The 22,921-nt window shown below is 38.8% G+C and overlaps 1 protein-coding gene across 1 annotated transcript; it reads left to right on the top strand.

The window, feature by feature from the left end:
* Positions 1 to 840: 840 nt before the first annotated feature.
* Positions 841 to 22,921, top strand: ASMTL (acetylserotonin O-methyltransferase-like; the record flags this gene model as incomplete). The annotated part of the gene is made up of 12 exons (XM_017728551.1): positions 841 to 996; positions 2,688 to 2,735; positions 3,371 to 3,435; positions 4,433 to 4,494; positions 6,470 to 6,578; positions 10,338 to 10,764; positions 13,680 to 13,842; positions 15,618 to 15,802; positions 17,513 to 17,642; positions 18,780 to 18,923; positions 19,420 to 19,542; positions 21,642 to 22,921. Coding segments are annotated over 12 exons (1,830 nt in total), but the record flags the coding sequence as incomplete, so codon positions are not given.

The raw sequence follows: 22,921 nt of genomic DNA on the forward strand, positions 1-22,921 counted from the left end.
ATGAGACCAGCGGGAGGGGAGCGGGCGGCATGAAGGAGATGCCTCCTTTCTGAAATGCACTAGTGGAGAGCAAAGGAGGCCGTAACCTGTCAGTCAGGCCGTTCAGCTCCTGCGGAGGAGCGTGTCGGCCTCACCGGGCGGGCTACGGGAGGCTTTTGATTAGTACTTGGGTATTACCTGCCCAGTTTAGGTTGCTTAGTATTACCATTCTTAATAATTCAACTGATAAATTGAGCTTAAGTGGAAGGAATAACTTAAAAATACAGATGTGTGGAGAAGCACAGAGGTTCAGTCATGCACTGAGTTATTAGAAACATAGCCTGCCTGCTGGGTGTAGTAATTGTACAAGTGTAACATAGAGGCAAAAAGCTGGAAGAATAGTTGGGGTTTCTTTTGACAAAACCAATCAGAAACTGTCCGGTTTTGTTTTCTGTTTATCGTGTGTATAAAGGCACATAAAGTGCAGTAAAGCTCCTGTAAGAATTTGCACTGTTGCAGTAAAGTGTTATGGATGGATTCAATAAAAAAAAAAAATCCAGTAGTATAATCTTTTGTTTCTGAAGTGTGTACGTTTATACTGTTAGTTTTTGTATGATGAGAATAATGACGTGATGATTAGGTTCTAATAAATAAGGGTAGAATCAAATACACACACCTGTTTTGACGTTCTATCTGATTTTGTTTTAGATTGCTTGCAAAGTGTACGTATGCACTAAACACTGATAGGAGCACTGGGTGTTTTTTTCTGTGTGTGTTTGGGGGGAGGCGTGTTAAAGTGGTCAAACTTTCTACTTGTTTAATATGCCTTGGGAGCAATGTTTAATAACGAGGTCAGATTGACTGCATCACTTTCCTGTGTTACAGGGCCTGCGTTTTGAGGTGGTTCCATCCTGGTTTAAGGAGACACTTGAAAAGTCATCTTTTACAGCCCCTTATGAGTATGCTGTGGAAACAGCAAAACAGAAAGCTCTTGAAGTAGCAAACAGAATGCATGTAGTAAGTTATGATTATAGCAATGAGCTTTTTGGCTTTAGGTGATGCATTTTACTGTGACTTAATTTGCTTGCACTGTTTAAGTGATCCCTGAGTCCTTTCTCTCCACTGAAGGCTAATGAATGCTTTCCTGTCATTTGTGAAAGACAGTGTCTTGAAATTGCCTAATCAAAAGTCTCATGCCTGCAGTTCAGGCTTTCCACAAACTGAAGTGGCCTGCATCTTTTGTCAGCATCACACCTAGTCTTGTGTGGGATATATATTCCATAGTTCCTTTGAACAGTCAGGTATATGGCTGACCTCATTCTAGGTATTTGTTGATTGTAGAGACAGACTCCATGGAAAAACTCTGATGTGATTGCAGTGCTTTGCTGTATCTTTCACTGATCGAGTGACGAGTAACTCAGAAACTCTGAGTATAGGGGTACTGGAGGAAAGCAGAAGAAGAATTACTGTTGCTTTGCCAGAATGTTTTAAACCAGAATTTGTCTTTTTAATTTTAAGAAGGGAAAACTTGATGTGATTTTATCCAAACCAGTGATGCAACTTACACTATCAGTGGTATTTGACTTATGCCCTTGGCTGTGATCACTGTTTGAGCACATAAGGCTCTTTGCTACCAGAACCTATTTAAAAGTTTAGCTGATTAAATCTCACAAAATGGACTGTAATAATTTCTTAGTAACAAAGCTCTGAAAGAGAGGGGTATGTTTGTTGATCCTATACTAGTGGCAGAAAAAGAATGTTGAACACTTTAAATGAGCAGTGTTGCCAGATGTCACCATTCTTCAAAGCAAATATTGCATGATCTCCAATGTAAATCGTTACCCAGGATTCTGTCAACTACTTTCTGGACAATGGCACAACATCGGAGAGTGGATTTTAAACCCACCCTCACTAAATGACTTACTTTGGGCTTTCATTGCAAAACACTGTGCTGGTGATAATGCTAGTTCAGTGGATTTCAAAATGCTTCTTCATACAGGAATTACAAGAATTAACTCCAGGCATCATTAAACAATTTAAAGCACATCAACAGTCTTTCTCTAGAAAAGTAGCCTCCCTATAAATGTTGTATTATGGTAGTCACACTTGCAGACAGATTTCATGTCATGCTGTGTTAAGTAAGAGTTATGTACTTTATAATATGAAAGTAAATAAAAACTTAGCTATAAGGACAGGTACAGTTTAAAGTCAAGAAAAGTCTACAAGGAATTTTACATGCCACTACCTTTCATATTCAGAAAACAGACTGTGTATGTTCCCTTTCAAGAGAAAAAAAGTGTAGCTAAAAAAATGGGGTTTATTTTTCAGTAAAATTTTGCTTGGAAGAATGATCCTAGAGGGCTGTATTCTCTGGCTTCCAAACATTAGGTACTTCCTTTAAAAGAATTGTTTGCCACCTTGAAGACCAGATGGAGTTTTGAGAATGCACTTTATTTCCTGGATGCATTTATTCATCAGTAATATATTTGGGAAAATTTGTGGTTTGAGAATGGTCTGCTCAAGCCTCACTTTTATGGTAATGTAAATGATTACTATTTTGGAAACAGTGCAAAAGGAGAAACAGTGTCTTGTTTTCAGGTCAGTGTAGAGCCCTACTTCTAAACTAGTAAACTGCTATTTTCTTACCTTAAAAGGTTTTCTTCTCTTTGCATCTTCTCACAAATGCCTTTTTATTTATGCCTTTGCAGAAACACCTGAGAACACCTGATGTTGTCATAGGAGCAGACACTATTGTGGTAAGAAGTCTTCAGTTATTTAGCACTACTTTAATTTATGATGAGCGTAGGAAATACTTGTATCTTTGGGTTTAAAGTTTGAAAGCTGCCTTCATTGAAGTTATATCTGCATTATATTACATCTTTTGGGGTTTGTGGCTGTGGCTTTTAGGGTTTTTTTTTTCCCCAACAAGATAATTTTTGAAATCTTGAGAGCTAGAAGCCTTGCTACTGGTTTTGGGGATACTAACACTGCTGTAAGTATTGCATTGGATCATCTTATATGTAATGGAAATTCTCAGGTGATTTGCCTGTCAAGAAGTCCAGATCATGGGAACTGTTCAGTGTTGTGCCTTATAGGAGGTCACTACACCTGACATCTTCACAGAGACAGTGACCTGTTAAGGGCAGAAAAAGTTGAATTTTTCTTTTGTTTGAGAGCTGCAGTCACTGGAGAGTAGAGTGTGGTACTCCTGTACTTGACACTAAATTACCTGTTCTACCAAAGTGTCTGTGGTTCTTGCTCTACTCAATAAACTCAAGTTTGAAGCCCTGGCTGAAATCATGGTTTAAACATAATTTATGACCTCAATCCTGTAATACTCTGACTCAAAAGTAAGAAAAAGCAGCACACTCACTCTGTCGTTCTGTTTTAGTCTGTGGATGAGCAGATCCTGGAGAAACCAGTTGATAAGCAAGATGCCTACAGAATGCTATCAAGGTCTGTAGTTTTAAGTAAGAGATGAAATCTGAAGATTCAATTTCTCGATCACCTAGATTCTCAAAAGGGTTCCACAGAAGGGATACATGCAAATTTTCTTGGGTTTTGTTTTGTTTGTTGTAAGTTTAGTAGGTCAATCTCTTAATTAGGGATATGAAATGCACTTAATATTTAGCTATTTAGAACTCCTGGAAAAAATGCAGACAAAATGATGCATCTTTGCATCTATCCAAAGTGTCAAATGAAAATTTTCAGTGTTTCATCTTACAATTTAGTGTGGAATCTTGTGGGGAACAGAGCATGTGAGATGCTTCTGATCACATCCAAACATATCTTGGCTAATCTTTATGAGGCTATTCTTTAAACAGTCTCTTCAAAGATTCACATTGCCTTGCTATTATACATCTACTGCTTACACAGCAGATAATAAAAGTCCTCAGAACTAATTGGCCACAGCGTGGCACTCCAGAGCCACTACAGGAGAGAGCCAGGGACAAGGAAATTTGGGCTCTTCCTCTACACTCTAGCTTGCCATGGGATCTCTGGGGGCCAGTCTGAATGAAAGGAGAACATATGCTCTAGTTCCCCATTACATGTTTAGTCTGAGTTGCATCACCTAGGATTTATTACCAGCTTTCAGTGAAGATGGTTGTAACAGTAGTGTTTATGCCAATTGGCCTTTTCTAATACTTTTGGAATAGTCACTTTCCTGATGTACAGTGATTGAGCTGATACCATGGACTACTTTTATACAAATGGTATTTTGGAGACTTGAAATGACTGCAGCTTTTGATAGTGGTTTTTTTATGTGGTTATTTTTTTGTTTGTTTTGACAATGTCTTTTCACTGATACTGAAATAAAATGTATTTGTTTGGGGCACATGTCAGATTCATTGAATGGTATATTAGTGTAGTGATCTGCTTCTCAGGCTGTAGCATTATAATCATGTAGAACATTTAATAAGACATGCTTAATGGATATTTTTTTCCCTGACAGGTTGAATGGGAAAGAGCACAGTGTTTTCACAGGAGTGGCTATTATACACTGCCACAGTAAAGGTACACATAATTTTATTACAACTCAGTATTTGTATTAAAAATTTCTCCCATTATAGCTTGTACAGGTAAAGAAACAGGATGAAGATGTTTCATATACAGTCTGAATTGGTTTTCTCCTCAGGAATTACCTTATCAAAATATAACTTAAAGACTCCCCACTAAAGCAAAACTTCTTCCTCTATTCAGTTTTCACACAGGAAGGAAAGTGACAAAATACAATGGAGTTTAGAAATACTGTCTCTGAAAGCTACGAGACTATTCCAAAGGCCAGTGTAAGTTGTGGAATATTCTAAATTAAGTTCAAGTAAGGTACTACAGACTCTGAGACTGAGCTGAATGTGATCCATATCAACTTTATTCTGTGTTGTGTTTACACCAGGTGAGGCTTAATGTCTCAGACTGTTAAGAGGCTGTAGGGAGCAATACCCCAATGTTCTTTATCAGATAGTTTATTGAGAAAGTGAGTGGTTTTTATGTAAACGGTACCATTAATATAAGTTGAGGAGTGTTTGAGGGGCATCATCTGATAATTGTGTCAATAGTCTTTATAGTAGAGCTTTTGCAGGCATCATTTCTGTGACATTTCACTGGACAAAGTCTTTCTGTAGACAAATTAACAGTTTTTACTCTTTTCTGGAATGATTTCTCTTAACTCTTGTAAAAGAGAATTAAAGTTAGTGATGTGGTACTGCTAGTATAGTAGAGGGAGAGCTGCTGCAAAAGAAATAAAACGTTACCAAGGGGGTTCTGTGAGCAACCCAGCAATGTAAATAATGCCTTCAACTGTTTACTCTAGGAAGAAAGTTAAGTGCACTGAACTGTAGCAGTGATGCTATAACAGCACATCTCATTTGAAGTTTACAAATTTGAACTGCATCACAGTCAGATGAATAAAAATACCTTTAGTCTGCATATTCCCCAAGACATGCAATCAATTGAAGAAGTTTTGTAGAATACATTTGTAGTTGCAGTTTATTGTTACAATGTGTTTCTTAACTTGTTAAAGATGAAATTTCCATTTTGAGCTGATTAGAACTTTTTATCATACTGAAAGACATGGTAATCTGTCTCCATATGCACTGATTTTCTTATTTCATCTGGGTCATTAAATGTTTGGCTGGTTTTTTTTTTCACACTACCACCATTAGAAGTTGGTTAGCATTCTTCCCTTGGTCTGTACTGTAGATATTTCTTACTCCTCCTCAAGCATTTCCACTGCTACCAGAACTGTGGTAACAGGAGATGCTGACCTTGGTGTTTATAGAAAAGAGTAGAGAGAGCTGCTAATCTGTAATGTGCACACTCATTTGTGCAAGGCTGTTACCTTTTGAACATGTTTTGGGAAAGCCTCTGTCTACAGTGACAGCAGGGTCACAGTGTACCACGTGCAGCAGGGTCCATACCCAGGTGTGCAGTACTTTATTGCACCTTCCCTCAGCCACTTCCAGCTACAGAAGTCTGAAATAATCTTGTCATCTCTTGAGAGATAGGAAGATGAGTGATGGTTCCTGATGGGACTGCTGGATACCCAAGTCTGAAGTGCAGGTGCAGCTGCATGTTCCCACTTTTATTGCAGCTACATGTTGAACTCTGATGTGTTGTTAAGAGTTCTTCGACAACAGTCATAAAGTTGGAAGGGTGATTATAGCCTTCTTTGTACTCACTGCTGGATGTGTGTGCCAGCACCCATAAATAGCTTTGTGTAAGCATTGTTAATTTAAGATTATCTTCCACACAGGAAGAGCAGTGTGTTAGCCCTGAGCCAGGATGGCAGGGGTTGAAAATGCAAACTTTTACTGTCTTGGGAAAGTTGAGTCCACTGTACCTAAAGAACATTATTAGTCATTTCATACATCTGTGTAATATATTTAATTTTTCTCAAGCAGAATTGTTAAGTGATTAAGAAATAAAACTTAGATGTTATGCTCTCTAAGCCACAATTCCTGTTTCTAATAAGGCCTCTTCCTTTCTGTAGACAATCAGCTAGAGATGGACATCACTGATTTCTATGAAGAGACTAAAGTAAAATTTTCTGAGCTGTCTGAAGAGCTCTTATGGGAGTACATTCATAGCGGGGAGCCAATGTGAGTAAGACCCTGATGCCACCACACAACACTTGAGAATAGGCCTTAGGGTACATTAAGCCACCAGTGTAAAACATTGTCCTGTGTTCTGTGACATTTTGCTGTGTGTATGATAAATGATAGCATGGGTGATGCAAGGTCACTATTCTTTTGTTCTTTTGTGAAGCTGTCATTTCTTCAGTGAAAGTGAGCTACCTTTTTAGAACCCTAATGAATCTGTAAAGTGAAGTCTTGAAATATTCTGGATTAGAGCAAGTGCTTGTGCAGTATACAATTATTTCTCTGTTAGCAGAGGCATTCAGGGATCTTTGATGCCTGAGACAAGGTATAGTTTTCATTATAAACAGGTGAAAAGAGTGAGTGTGGGATAATCAGGGCATCGTGGAACTGTATTGGAAGAAGATAGAACTCAGTGTATTTAGTCTATCAAAATCACTGCTCTGATGCAAGGAACACCAGCTTAATTTTCACTTATCCTTGTGATAAGTGAAAACACAGTTTGTGTGTTCCTATGCCAAAATTGTCCTTTAGCTTATGTGTACCTGCTACACTGGTAATAAGATTACTGACCTATATAGGCAGCATTTACAAAGACAATATACCAGACAACAGTGATTCCATGGAAGAAATAGGATGAGAACAGAATGCCTTATTACTACTCCTAAGATGAAGTTCACTAGATTGCTAAAAGCAGGTGGGTGTGCAAAACTGGGGTGTAAAGGCAATAAAAGAAAAAGTACTTATTTGGAGACAACAAGGGAAAAAAGGACTTTGTCTTTCTTTTGCGTTAGCTGAAGCCTTGTGAAGGCATAGTTAGGACTGTGGACTGCATATCAAGTGATCTGATATGAACTTTTGTCTCTGTAGCTTCAATTCTGGCCATGTAAGAATATAAATCGTGGTGGTTTTTAAACTCATTTGTGCTATAAAACAATAAAGTCATGTTTTACTAGGAAAAGAGAAACCAGTGTAGACTTTGGACATACTTCAATGCTTATCTGTAAATGAGGCATACTTTGTGAACATGTAAGGTTCACCGTTTATTGAATAGACTGATATTAAATTGGATTATATGGAGAGAATGTTTTGGCAAGACTACAGCTTGAAACAAATTCCTAAGTAGGTTTTTGGAAGGTGATGTTTACTATGCTAATTAGTATGATACTTAGATTTAGTGGGTCATAAAGTTTCAGTTTGAAGGAGAAATTACCATGGATTTTTAGGAAGAATGTCAGATTGAAAATAATTTTGGAATATTCTGAGTACTTCCTCTGGGAGCAAATATGCTTTAGCAGTGCTTTGCTGCAGCAAAACGGCCCATGAGCAGTGCTGGGTCATTCTGTTCATTCTGCTAAACAGGCTGTGTGACATCAAGGGTTTCTCAGGGACCAAAGGTTCAGAGAATGTATTTCATTACTCTCTTAGGCAGAAGCCAATTGATCTTTGTTTATATAATCCTGAGGATAGGAATTTGTTCTGACTTTGCAAAGGAGCTACTAAACACAGTGTCCTATAAATTTTGCAAAGCACTAAGAAGTATTTCACAGCACTTTTTTTTGGTTGTCTGTTTTTGTTCCCTCCTCCATGGCCACTCATACAGGTTACACACCTATATGCATACAGGTTTTTCTAAACACTGTATTGCTGTCAAGTGACCATTTCTTACTTAAAAAAAAACCAACTAAATGGCGAAGTAATTTTCTGTAATAATATAAGACTTAATGATCACATGAAAAAATAAAAGAAAAATTACTAATGCTACTGAGGATTAGACTGAGTTCTTCTTGTAGCAAGAAGAAAATTGGCATATAGTATTTAAGTCAATCACTGGTGACAGAGACTAATACTAGAAATACATAGCTGACCTAAAGTATGGGTAAAAAAAGGCGGGGAAATTGCTGTCTCAAGGTAGTCTTTGGTGAGGCTATAAAAACCCTTAAATTTTGGCTGCAGAAAGATGTTTTGCTTCTTGTTTTATTCTTGTTCCTCTTTCTAACCAAGGATTTTCTGCTTGCAGGCAGTGTCTCTTTCTTCTTTTCTGTCTATCTGTAAAAAGAAGGCTGTACCACGGTAATCCTAACTGTTTTGGGCTTGTATAATGAGTAGACTTAGTTTCTGCCAGCCTCTTTGACCCAGCTTTATATTTTGTAGTCTTTCCCTTATGAACAACTTTCTCTCTCTGCTTACAACTTCTAGCCTGAAAATCCTATGTGGTTTTAGTAGCTCTCATCTGATGGCAGTGAAACCAGAGGACCCTACTGCAGTCTGGGAAGAAGGTGATGACAGAGCCTAGAGCTCTACAGTTTGACTTCACTGGGAAGTAATAAAATGTAGAATGTAAATATTTTCTTCAAGATCCAATCCCAGAACATAGAGTGTTGTAGAAAAATAAACGTGTGGCCAGTTGTGTTAATGTTCTTGCTGGGAGTATGATACTGCTGCTTTTGATAGTCCTAATGTTTTTTGCCTCCCTGTAAGCGTATACCAAAATGACTGCAACTTCATTTAAAAATGAGAAGACATTTTAGTCATTAAAATAATCCTAATTTAGTTGATGTAAGTCATAAGAATGTTAAAAAAGAAGTAATAATTTAAACAATGACAAAGTTATAAGGTAGTGCATACAATGCAAGATTAAAGGAAAATCTCTATTCCCCAATTTATAGCAATTCAGAAAATCCTACTTGTTGGGACACCAATTCCTCTGTTTGTTTTAGGATGCTATTAGAAATGGAATCCAGAGATAAGTACTAAAAATAAAGAGCTGTTCCTGATCAAATCTAAGGTTAAAAAATTAGCAATATTTTTTTGTGTAGTAACCTTCTTTCTCATGCATAAGATTGCATAATTCCGTGCTACCTTAAGTTAATGGATCTGAGGCTGACTGACCTTTGGTTTCTAAGCTTGCTGACGTAGCTTTCAGCTTCTGTTGTTATGAGGAAACATACTTTTAACTGCCTTGTTCCTTGTACGAGAACAGTAAAATTGTTGGGTCTACAGCAGCTTATCTGACTTGTATGTATTTCCATTCCACTCTGTGGAATTTGCGTAATTACGCCCATTGTGCCAAATTACCAATATTACCATGACATCTAAGAGCACAGTGTTGTGAACCACAACTCTGCTTCTATCTCGGTGGTTGCACAAGAGATGGATAGGGCTAAATGGAGTAGTGGATCTTGTTTGAATAAGTTGCTCTTTCCCAAGAAAATGCTGTCTTCCCAATCCTCATTTCAGGTATTCCTGTGACTGAGATCTGCAAGACACATTCTACAGTCATTTGAATTCTAAGGGGTCATCTTTGTTGAGCTCCTTTGGGACCTAACATTCCTAAAGGCTTTTCAGCCTCTTGGGGAATTGAGTGAGGGTCAGTATGCATCTGGTGACCCAGTGGCAGTGTTGGTCTTGGTGACACTTACTGTTACCTTTTTGGTAGCCACGACTTGGCAAATGCTGGGTACCCTGTGACAACACACTCTGACTGCAGTCACCTGCTGCTTAGGTGACTGCGGCACTTGCGCTGACTGAAGCATCAAGACCTTTGGCTAGTCACCCTTAGTGGAAATACTGATGCTTATGTTTATCTTGGGATTTAGAAATTGAAGTGTTCAGCCTAGCTAGTAGATTTAATCTGCTTCTAACTCAGGTACACTAGTTTTTATTCCAGCCTCTGCAGTACTGGTGGATTATTAGTGTTCTGTGATACCTCCACCCTTAACCTTAATTAGATCGATGCTGTTTTTGTTTTCTCTTCCCCAGGGACAAGGCTGGTGGATATGGTATCCAAGCCCTTGGTGGAATGTTAGTTGAGTATGTCCATGGAGACTTCTTGAATGTGGTGGGATTTCCTCTGAATCACTTCTGCAAAAAGCTAGCAGAATTGTACTATCCGCCCTCTAAACATAATGTACAACGTAAAAAGTACGACTCTATCCCTTCTGTGGACACTTTTGAGAACCAAAGTGATGGAGAAAGTGAATCTTCAAATTTCACAAAGCAGAAAGGTGCTAGTAAGTTGGACAGCAGTGGGATGCATTCCTCAGAAGCTGTTTACACTTCTGAAAACAGTTCTGGTGTCAGAACTGGTTTTACAGTGCCTTTGGAAAATCAGAATGGAGTGTCACAGAGTGCAGCAAAACTTCCATCCAAAATTCTAGAGCTGATGGACGGTTTTAGAGCTTCAAAGGTAAGGGAAGAAAATATAAAACTACTTGTTACATTGTAGTCTGATATATTTGTTTCACTGTACTCCAGTATGTACCAGTTATGTGAAATACTTGAGCTGGGGAAAGAATGTATTAATAATTAGTAAAAAAGGACCACTGAAGTTCTGGAGAATCTAAGATAGCTGAAGCTTCTGGTGCAGTGCAAACATTGTTGGGTTTGGTTTTCTGTATTTGTTTTTATGTGTTCTATGAAATGTCAGTTACCTATTTGATAATTTTTTCTCTTGAGTTGAGAGGGAAAAGAAGTTGGAGATTTTTTTTTTTGCTGATCAGAAGTGTACAACCAAGCTGGAATTTATTCTGCAGAGAAAACATTTAATGTGGTTAACTTACCTGACTTAAAACTGTGACAAAAATTGTATATATTATATTTCCTTTCTAACTTCTAATGCTTTGCATTAGAATTCTGTGGAAGATACTAATTTTTTATTGCCTCTTAAGAATAATATTTTTTAATAACCTGTTTCATGTTCCATGTGTGTTTAACTGAATATCCATGCTGTATCTGATGGAGGCATACTCATAACAGCTCACAAACAAGGTCACATGCTCTGTGCATCAGCCAAGCATGATGAGAAATGCATAGGTGGACATTTTAAGTACTCCCAGATTTTCTACTCATAGTTCCAGTGTAGCAAGGACAATAGTGAAGAAGAAATGAATAGTGATCATTCTAATAGATCACTGGTCTCCATCAAGTTATTTATGTTTTAGGAAGAAGTGAAAAAAAGTGCTAAAGTGGCAGTGAAATGCAAACTTGGAAATAAAGATATGACAGCTTTAAGGTGAATGGAGGGAGGCACACCAGACAGTGAACAATAGTTTTGCTGAAACAGTGGAGAGTTGTGCTCAGCTCTGAAGGAAGACTGTAGTGTGATCATGTGGTGTAGATCTGTGGGTATGCTGCTTGCAGGCATGTGCTGCTTGCAGGCATGCAAAGCTATGCTGAGAGGTTTGGAATAAAGTGGCTTTGAGGTTGCTGCATTTGTGAACTGCTTGTGTATCCATAGGGAGCAGTGTATTTGAATGGGTGAGATGATGCTTAGCATTTCTTCAATTCAAATAAAAATAAATATGGAAAATCATCAGCATGTGGTTGTATATTACTTATACTGTTTACAGTGATGTGATGCTGAATTCCATTTTGTGCAGTGAAAGACAGTGGAGGCAGGAAATAAAAGGAGGAGCTTTGCTTTCCCACTACTCCAGTGTAAAGTCATAGTATAAAGTACTGAATGGTGTGTTGAACTAGTCGGATTTATTTTTTTGGTCTTCATCATGGGTCTTGGTAAAATTACCAGTAGCAATGTATTGTGATGTGACAAAACTCATCTTTCCATTTGTGGAATAGGTTTGAGCAAACAAAAGCATTTATTTCCACAAAAACTCTCAAGTTTTTTTCATTTTGATTCTTGAATATTGCTTCAAGAACTTTATAAGGCAGACTAGAATCTCCTGCAGGTGAAGATGTTGCTGCCTATTTTACTCTGAACAGCTCTGTTGCAGAACAGGAGGGGATCAGGATTAAATCCTTCGAAATTAAAAAACTTTGAAGTTTACATGTTCCAAATTTACATAATCTGATCTGTACTCAGATCTTTCACATTTTTTCTTTTTCTTTTTCTTTTTTTTTTTTTTTTTTTTTTTTTTTTTTACACCTGAGAATTACTGAATGGTAGGTCAGCCAAGCTTTCTGCCTTATCTTCTCACCTTCTTTTTCTTGTTCTAATAGTTTACAGTTGGTATCAGTCTAAAGCCTGGACAGGTCTCAGAAGCCATCTGGTTGCAAACTAGATGTAATTGGCTCAGTATTGTGAAAGTCTGAATTATAATAAATCCCACCTGTATGTTCTTATCAGAGTAACAAAGGAAACTGTAAAAAGAGGTGAAGATGATAGAATATATAGACACCCAGTAGCAGACCTACCTCTCAAAGTTATTTCCCTTTGATTTTATTAAGCAGAATGTCAAGGCCCTTCTTCCCTTGATTACCTTTAGTTTTAAATTTCATTATAGTTACTTGCAGTTGTAAAGAAGTGGATTCTGTGATTGCTGCATTTGCCTCCATTGTTGTGCTCTCCATAAGTTCTTTGGGTTTAGGTGTTTTACCTACTTCAGAATACAGAAATTGCAAATTAATTTTGCATGGAGAGATATATATTACCACATCTCATTAACTTTACTTTCTGGTTTAGTTAGCATATCTTTTAAAAAAGGTTCGGCTAAGGTTTTCAACTTAAGACTGCCATTGCCCATGAGCATTTCTTTACCATGAGGCACTAGCTGTTCTCTCATTCCCATTCCATGTGTACACGTCCTGTTAAGGTGTGCCAGGAGTAAAGTTGTCCTGGGAAGTTTTATTCTTTTTGTTCTTAATATTTTTTGGGTTTTTTCTTAATTTTAATATAATAAAGACCTGTATTTTAGCAACTGAAGCTGTTACACTTAGTGGAGAGCTTTGAGTTCCTTATGTGTTGGGTATATAAAATTTAATTTGATCTTTTGGTCTTGGTTCATATGCTTAAGAATGTTCCATAAGGTCAAACAGCCATATAGATGGGGAAGTGCTAAATAGCTGAATAAAGAAATGGGTCTTCATAAAGAAATGCGTCTTCATACAAAATTTGTAGGCTGCATTCCAGAATACTGTGAGTTCCCTTCTCTCCCAAACACTGTTACTAAAAGTGCTGTTACTTGGCCAAGATACTGAAACCCTCTGAGAAGGAAGGGAGCAATTTTTAGGAGGTTCATTAAACTGCATTGCAGTAGTTTAACAGTAGTTGTGTAGAATAATTCTAGGCAAACAGTATAGTTCTGTTTTTTTGATTGCAGTCTTTTAAATGCATCATGATAACAATTTCTTACCTACACATAGGCTCTGTTTGTAGCCTCTAAGCTGAAGATATTTGATCATCTGAAAGATAAAGGTCCAATGAAGGCTGTGGATATTGCAAATGATGTTGGAACCTCTGTATGTGGAACTGAAAGACTCCTTGATGCATGTGCTTCTCTTGGATTACTGGAGAAAACACCACAAGGTGATTAATGTATCCTCCCTGCAACTGCATGTGGTACTGAAAGACAGGCAGGACTGGAAGAGATGCTTTTAAGGTCACAGGTTCTGACTTGATATTGTGGGTAACTTGGATTTGGGGAAGAGGGGAATGGATTGTTACTCCTTTGCTTTTGTTATTAGTAGCTAGAATTGTTTTATATGGGGGTAGGCTTTATGTAATGAACACATTCAGGTCTCCTTTATGGAGACTTTAGATTGTTTTTGCTCTCTGGACATAATATTGACCAAATGGCTAAGAAAAGGTTGCACAGACAGCAAGCAGTGTAACAGCTCAGATGTGTCATCTGCATTTGAATCACAACAACCCCATGCAGCACTACAGGCTGGTGGAAAAGTGGCTGGAAGGCTGCCCAGTGGAAAAGGACCTGGGGGTGTTGGTTGACAGCAGCTGAACGTGAGCCAGTGTGTGCCCAGGTAGCCAAGAAGGCTGATGGCATCCTGGCCTATATTGGCAGTAGTGTGGCCAGCGGGACCAGCGCAGTGACTGTGCCCCTGTATTCAGCACTGGTGAGGCCTCACCTTGAATCCTGTTTTCAGTTTTGAGCCCCTCTTGACAAGAAAGACACTGAGGTGCTGCAGCATGTCCAGAGAAGAGTAATGGAGCTGATGAAGGGCCTGGAGCACAAGTCTGATGAGGAGTGGCTGAGGGAGCTGGGGGTGTTACACCTGAAGAAAAGGAGGGTCAGAGGAGACCTTATTGTTCTCTACAACTACATGTAAGGGTGCTATAGCCAGGTGGGAGACAGTTTCTTTTTACAAGTAACAAACAGCAGGATAAGAGGAAACAGCCTCAAGCTATGCCAGGGGAGATTTAGATTGAATATTAGGAAAAATTTCTTCCCTGAAAGGATTGTCAAGCATTGGAACAGGCTGCCCAGGGAAGTGGCTGAGTCACCATCCCTGGAGGTATTTAAAAGGTGTGTAGATGTGGTACTTGGGAACCTGGTTAAGTGGTATACTTAACAGTGCTGGGTTAAACGTTGTACTTGATAATCTTAGAGGCTTTTCCATTGAAGTGATTCTATGTTTCTTGCTAAAATAAATGTTAAATTCCATTCCCTGCTGCAGCAGTACAGTCAGTCTTCAACAGATGATCAGGGTTTTAATAAGGAGAGTTCTGCAGTGTGTCCCTCTTCATGGGCAACTTAAATTTTAGTGCTCCTAACTGGAACAGTCCTTGAAGGTGTATGTAAGTGAGGGAGTCAGTATTAGAATTAAGTTTTTCAGTCCACACTATGTATTTCTAAGTTTCCAAGTGCATGTTTTACATAGTAAGACTTGAAATGGTGAAGTGCCAAGAAAAGGAAGTAAAGGAGTCTTTTTAACTCTGTTAGAGGACAAGACAAATGAAAAAGCCCTAAAGGCAAAATATAGTGGAGAAAGCTCGAATTCAGGGAAGAAGCCATAATCTAAACAAAAATACAGTCAAGAATGAGGAACTTCTAATACTGTCCCTTGAATATTAGGTATCTGAGATACTCTGGTTTAAAATAAAAATAATAAATCAGTGTGTATCTATATTTTCCAGCATCTAAATTCTTTTTATAAACTAAGTACTTACTCTTTTAAGAATGACAAGACTTTTAGAATTAATTACTTTTTCTGCAAAATTTGTACTACTAGATCATAAGATCAGGATTTACTAGCTATTTATGCAGGAAAATATGCCTTCAGATTTTAAACAACAGTTGTAAAGAACTGAAACAAAACTGGTTTCAATTGTTTTCTTTCCATAAGGTTACAGTAATACAGACTCAGCAAATACCTACCTGGCCTCAGATGGTAAATACTCACTTCATGGCTACATTATCCATTCTAATGATCACCTTTGGCCTCTCTTCACAAACTTGGAATCTGCCGTCAAAGAAGGGAGCAGGCAGAATCATCGAGCCTTTGGAAAGAAAGCAGATGATCTATTTAAGGTAATATAAACTCTTACTAGTATCTGAACCAGCTGTGAGGAGCCCAGAACTGACCTACGGGCAAATGGGACAGAGCTCAAAGTTTGTCAATCTCAGAAATGGTAGAACTACAATGTAATTCACTAATCCCAGGCTTCTGTTCCCTTCAACTTTAGGCTATGTAGTGGAGTAGAAGTAGTGGAACAACCACAGAATATATTGGGAAATTCAAGTGCTGAGAGAAGTTCTCCAGATGAAGTGTTCCCATCCCACTGACACACTCTCAGAACAACCTCTGGGCCTGTTTAGTTTCATACCAGTTAGTACCTTACCACACATGCACTCCTTCCATATTGGATGCCAGTCTGTTGATACTGATGTGCATCCAGTTTAGGCTGTGCTGTATAGTCAAAGCTGGTTTGTGTTGATGCAGTGGAGAAGTGATCTAACCTCCTTTATGAAGCTTTGTAGTTTTGTATAAGCTTCAAGCTGATACCTATTGCTGATAAAATTGTAATCCTTCTGCCATCTGTTTCAATCTGTGGCATTCCTTTCCCAGTGCTAGCCCAGGTGGATGTGATCAGACTGGAGAATCACTTAGGGTTATAACTAGCCTAACTTGTCGATTACCCATCTTGTGAAGCAGGTTGAGAGGCATAAATATTTGTACCTGTGTTAGCAGAGAGCTGGTACTGTGAGCAGGAGAATATGTCAGGACTTCATCTCTGACAGCACTGCTGGCTTAAATTGTACTTCAGACTACATCCTGATGTCCTTAATTTGTATTTAACTTCAAGATGGTAATGAAGGCTTTCTCCTGAAGGAGATGTCTACATCCGTCATGTATAGTCAATGGAATGAATTAAGGACTTCTGGAGACTTAAAAGTTCTGCTAGGCTCATGTTGGTACTTAAATAACTGGAGGACAGAAACTCCTTTGGAAATCATTCAGAGTCTTTAAAGGGAGTTAAGGTACTTTGCTTCAGGATAGCTGTTGCAGTAGATGCCTAAATTTATATACAAATTAAGTGGTTTAATGTACATGAACTGAATCTCATCCTTTGTTAAACATCTGGGTTATCAACTTTGCTTGGGTGATGCTTGTGTCCAGTTTGGACCTGGGCTCCATATGTGTACAGGATGGTATGTCTGAGCAGAATATATGGCCTGTCTGTGGTACTGTGTGCATCACAGCCTGGAGATACTTCCATTTCATGATAGAGTCAAAGCCAGCCCTAACTGGTGAAATCTGTATAAAAGTGAAACGTAAAGGGATTTGTGTGTATGTATCCTTGAAAAGGTATAGGCCTGAGGTTCTGGTACTGAATGCTTGCTTCTTCCCTAATCAGAAAAAACAGTATGATCTTTAATGTTTCTGATTTATGGTATGGTCCAATTATCTAGTTATTTTCCCATCATGGGAGAATAAATGTTTGAATGAAATGAAAGCAATTTGTGAGGTTATCAAGAAGGAACACTCTTGTTTTTCTTTGTCTCCTAAATCTATCCTTTCAAGATGTCTGTGTGATCAGAATTCTTGAGGGGATGCAAAAATCTGCTTATCACTACAGCAAAGGATTTGGATGAGCAAATAGTCAGTGGCACTTTTAAAAGACCTTTTCATTTTGGGAATTCTTATGTTCACCACATTCACTTACATCCTTGGTTGTACATAGTTTTAGTTTATTAATGAAAATAAACATCAATTACTCTGCTTTCCCCCCTTTTTAGGACTATTATCACAGCCAGGAGGTAAAGCAACGTTTTATGGGTGCCATGCACAGCATTGCTCACCTGACAGCAAGAGATGTGGCTACAGCGTTTGATCTTTCACAGTTTAAATCTGCTTGTGATTTAGGAGGTATGGCTTGTAACTGAACTTCTATGCAAATTAAAGGGAAAAGCTTGATTTCGGTTCCATATTTTATTATTTAAAAGATGTGTATATTTTTTACTAGAACTGCAGTAATATTATCTACTGTTATTTTTTTCTGATATTGCAATGTCAGAATAAAAGAACAGTGCAGCTAATTGAAAGTAGAGTTATCTAAATGGTATATGAATGGTTTAAGATAAGTGAATGTTTGTCTCAATCAGTTACACAATTCAAGGCAGAAAAGAAGAGAGTTTGTGGCTCAGGTGATACAGCACTGGGCTGAGAGTGCCATTTTCAGCAGTTTTGCTCTCTCCTTAGAGAGCAACAACAACTCTCCTTAGGAGAGTTGCTCTCCACTACAGCATATCCAGGATTTTCAAAAGTAATGAAAGTAGTGAACTGCCACTACTGGGGTGTCAAACTTGAAACACTGCACTGCTAGAACAAAAGCTTGGGTTCTTTTCTAGTGGGTTTGTTGTGTGTATTGTTACAGTTATTAATATCTAAGATGTCCACCAAAATGTTGAAGACCAATGATATACCTAAAGAAACTTATTTTTAGCATTCCTTTTTTTGCCCTGTGCTTGGAGCGGCGAGAGGGAATGTTATTGCCTAGGGAAAGCTCCACTGAAGGAAGCACACTTTATTTTGTGCCTGGGGAGGTGGACAGCATGTCAGAGGAATTAAGCCCATACCAGTACAAGCATTGCCACTTGTGCAGAGACTCCAAAGCTTCACAATCTTTACTGTGCTGGAGAGTTTGTCAAATTCCATGTATCACTGCTTTGTAAATGCTAAACAGTTAGAGGTGCTCTTCAACAAGTAGAAGTCTTTGCGTTTTCATTTACATTTTGATACTCCCAAAAAAAGCCTGAGGTACCGATATCAAAGGTCACATTAGCAGTTCTGTGTCAGCAAGGAGTCATACCTGCATTCCACAAGCTTTAAAACCTTGCTCTAGCAATTAGGAAGTCCTGTTGCCCATGTTAGTTGTGGAGCTGACTGTCTACCTCTAGTTCTGATGGGATGTCTTTATTTTAATGTTATATACAGCCTTGTCCCAAAAATGTCTGTAAATTCTGGGAGAAAATACTTGATTTGACTTCTTTAAATTTTTAACAGGTTGCACTGGAGCTCTGGCTCATGAATTAGTACAAGTATACCCAAATCTTAAGGTCACAGTATTTGACCTTCCAGAAGTCATTGCAAACACCTCTTACTTTCAGCCTTCAGGACAACACACTGCTCCAGTGACATTTGTATCAGGTAAATGTAGCACACGATCTTTTGTCTGATTTGTTATCCTTGAGCATAGAACAGGCTCTTTTGCTGCTCTTCCAACCCCAAATATATCTTAGTACAGGGCAATGTAGGTTCAGCCATGCTAAATGGGGACATTGTATTTTTTAGTTGGTGGGGATAAAAAATGGTTGGAGAATGTGGCTAAATAAGTATGAATTAGTAATTTTTTGAATACCACTGGGAGCAGAGGCTGCATGTGCTTGTCTGAGGCATTTCATTTCTAGACAAGTTTAACATGGTGACTACAAAGAACTTTGTCTCCTTCCCTGCTTTAGGCTTGCTCTCCCTTTTTGTAACAGAATTCTTGCCTGTGATCTGCTCTTTAACTACACTTTCTTGCCTGCAAATCAGGGCATACCTGTACGTGTTCATTCTTGTTACTTTTGTACGCTGCTGAGCACCTTGTTTTTGTAGTATGTGCTCTGTGGTTTCTGTAGGAATGTACTCTGTTTTCCAACAGGTGACTTCTTCAAGGATAGTCTTCCAGAAGCAGATCTTTACATCCTTTCTCGTGTTCTTCATGACTGGCCTGATGAAAAGATACATGTGCTATTAAGCAAGGTATCAGCTGTTTGCAGACCAGGTATGTTGTTTTTGTGATGAAAGGTGCATGTTAATGTACCTTTAATGAGTACTGAGTAATGCTTTTTTAATACGAATGTACGATATTCTTCTGTTCAATCGTAGTAGCCTTTGCTTGAATGTCTAGGTTTGCATTATGATAATACCTACTAAGAAAAAGGAAGGAAACAAAGCTGCAAATAAAACTATGTATGTTAAGCTTTTACTATCATTGCAGGCTTCACATACAGCTATATCATCTCCCCAATCTCTGCCATGCCCAGTCTTACTAAGCCCTGTATAATCAATTAACTAAGCATGTGCTTATTTCTGTACATAAAATTAGCCTAACTAAAGCTCCTTTGGGTTAATCAAGAAGCAGCAGTTTGTTGTGCTGTTGGTTTGCTATCTCAGTAGTGTCCAGAATATGGTAAACTGGCTGAAATTCTGTACGACTTTATGCACACGTACCAGGAGAAATATGTAGCCTCTTTGACTTTCTACTACATTTGAATCATAGAATCATCAGAGTATCTCAAGTTGGAAGTGACCCATAAGGATACTCAGGTCAAACTCCTTGCTTCTTGAAGGACTAACCAGAACTCGTTCATATGACTAAGAATGTCATCCAGATGCTCCTTGAACTCTGTCAGGCTGGTGCTGTGACTGCATCCCTGGGGAGCCTGTTCCAGTGCTTACCACCTTCTGGGTGAAGAACCTTTTTCAAATAGCCAGTCTGAACTTTCCCTAATGCAGCTTCATTCCATTTCTTTGTGTCCCATCACTGGTTCACCAGAGACAGCACCTCCCCTGCTACTGCTCCCTTTGAGGAAGTCGTAGATGGTGATGAGGTCACACCTCAGCCTTCTGTTCTCCAGTCTGAACAGATCAGGGGACCTCAGCTGCACCTCATGAATGTTGTCCTCATGGCCCTTCAACATCTTGGTCACATACAGTGAGGCATGCAAAACTGCACACAGAATCAAATAATACACTGAGTTGAAAGGGACCCATCAGGATCCTCAAGTTCAACTGCTGGCCCTATGCAGGATACCCCAAGGGTCACACCATGTACCTGAGAACATTGTCCAAACACCCCTTGAACTCAGACAGCCTTGGTGCTGTGATCACTTCCCAGGGAAGCCTGTTCCAGTGCCCAACCATCCTCTGGGTGAAAAGCTTTTTCCTGATACCTGACCTAAAGCTCCCCTGACTCAGCTTCATGCTGTTTCCTTGAGTCCTGTCATTGGTCACAAGAGTGAAGAGATCAGTACTTGATGTTCCATTACCCCTTGTGAGGATGTTGAGGACCACAGTGAGGTCTCTCCCCTCAGTCTCCTCCAGGCTGAACAAACCAAGTGACCTCAGCTGCTCCTTTTAAGGCTTCCCCTCAAGGCCCTTCACCATCCTTGTGGCCCTCCTTTGGATGGTCTCTAATAGCCTAATGTCTTTTTTATATTGTGGTGCCCAAAACCCCACACAGCACTCAAGGCAAGGCAATACCAGCACAGAGTGAGACAATTGCCAGTGTAGTGATTTCGCATCCTGTGCTTGATGCACCCCAGAACACGGTTGTCCCTTTGGATTGCCAGGGCACACTGCTGACTCTTATTCAGGCAGTATTAAAGATCAAAGAAGACAAAAAGCAGAAAAGCCTGACCACTAAGATCATCTGATTCCTTAATCCAACTGTAGCTCTGAAGTTTGTTTCAGCGGAGAGCATGCAAAATAAGACCTAGCCCATAAACTATAATCCTGATTATGAATTATGAAAAAAAATTTGTGGGTGACTGTCTTAATCTTCTTTTGCAAAGACTGGGGTATGACAGATACTTACAAGGAGTTGTTTGGCTCAAATAAAAGCAAGGCTGAGTTTAAGAGCATAGGCAGGAAGTGATCTGAACTTCTAGAGACACTGCTCTAAACTCTCCCTTCTTTTTAACAATTAAATGATTGCTTCCAGGAACAGATGACTGAAAGTAAACTTCTTTCACTGATTTCCACTGAAGACCATTTAAAAATCAGTCTGAGGGGACCTCTGTAAATGTCTCTGAGCAAAACATTTAAGTTAAAGCTAAAAATACTTAAACAGCACCACTTTTGGTTGTTTTGGAAATGCAGGAAATGCCTTGCTAGTGGCAGAAACTGTGCTTGATGAACAGAAGACACACCCTTCTGTAGCTGTGCTACAATCCCTCAGTATGACTGAAGGCAAGCAGAGAAGCGGCTCAGAATATAAACAGCTACTGGAGAAATACGGATTCACAGATGTACAAATTAAGATTACAGGAAACTTACTAGATGTGGTTCTGTGCTTCAAGAAGAGTCTGTCACTGTAGTGTACCCAGAAGCAATGTGGGATGCTGAATTTTAACCCCTTGTGCAGTACACCCATCATCAACCAGCTTGTATGGGCAGTTTAGGAGCATTTTGGCCCTTTATCTGAAGTATAATTGTTACAGGCCTTGGATACAAGTTGGAGTGCAGCTTCTGCAGGAGTGAATTCTATGCATTTTAAAAAGTGTCTGGGACAGGCCAAAACTCCTGCATGTGAAATACCTTAATATCCAGTTCTTCTGCAGACTGCATTAAGCTTAGACTTGACCTAGCTGTGTACAGCATGTCAAGTTAAAACTGCCAGCTTGTATTGAGCTACATTAATACCTTATTTTTCTCAGACCTTAAAATTAAAAAGAATTCTTGCTCTGCAGTGTATTCAGTGGTTACTGCTCATTTATATCAGAAATGAAAAATTAGATAATATTAATATTAAATATTGTACCATCTGCCTGATTTGGGCATGTTAGTCCTGTTTTTTACTACTGTGTGGGACTTTACTCAAAAATATCTCAAGGACAGTCTCTTTTAAGCACTTTTTCTACAAGCAAAAGTGAAAACAGAACAAACCTCAAACATCTTCCTACAACAGCTATAACATCACAGAGGAACTTCAGCAGCCTCTGACCTCCAGCCACAGTATGTACCTGCACAGGCTCCAGCTGAGAGCTGTTCATATTGTGTACTATCACTTCTGGGGTTTTCTGAATATGGTTGAATGACCATATATGCTTTCTGTCTCATTAACTGAGATGAGTTTTAGGATTTATGTATAAACCCTTGTATGAAAATTAAAAAATAAATGTTTCTTCATGCTTCAGTCTTTAATTGGAGAACCTATTTATAGCTTCAAGTGATTTGTCACTAATGTCACCTCTCCTAATGTTTATTTCTCTCCTGATACTTCATTGAAATTTATTTTTTTCTTTTTAAAGTGTACTTTTTAGTGGAAGCCTCTCTGGAGATAAAGGTTGCACTTTCAAACTAGCTTTCTTCTCTATCAGTTGTGAGTTTCTTGCTTGTCACTTGTACAGCAATAGTCCCAATAAACCAGTGTGAAAGAG

The sequence above is a fragment of the Corvus brachyrhynchos genome, unplaced genomic scaffold (assembly GCF_000691975.1).
Source record: "Corvus brachyrhynchos isolate BGI_N302 unplaced genomic scaffold, ASM69197v1 scaffold92, whole genome shotgun sequence".
In the NCBI taxonomy this organism is placed as follows: Eukaryota; Metazoa; Chordata; class Aves; order Passeriformes; family Corvidae; genus Corvus; species Corvus brachyrhynchos.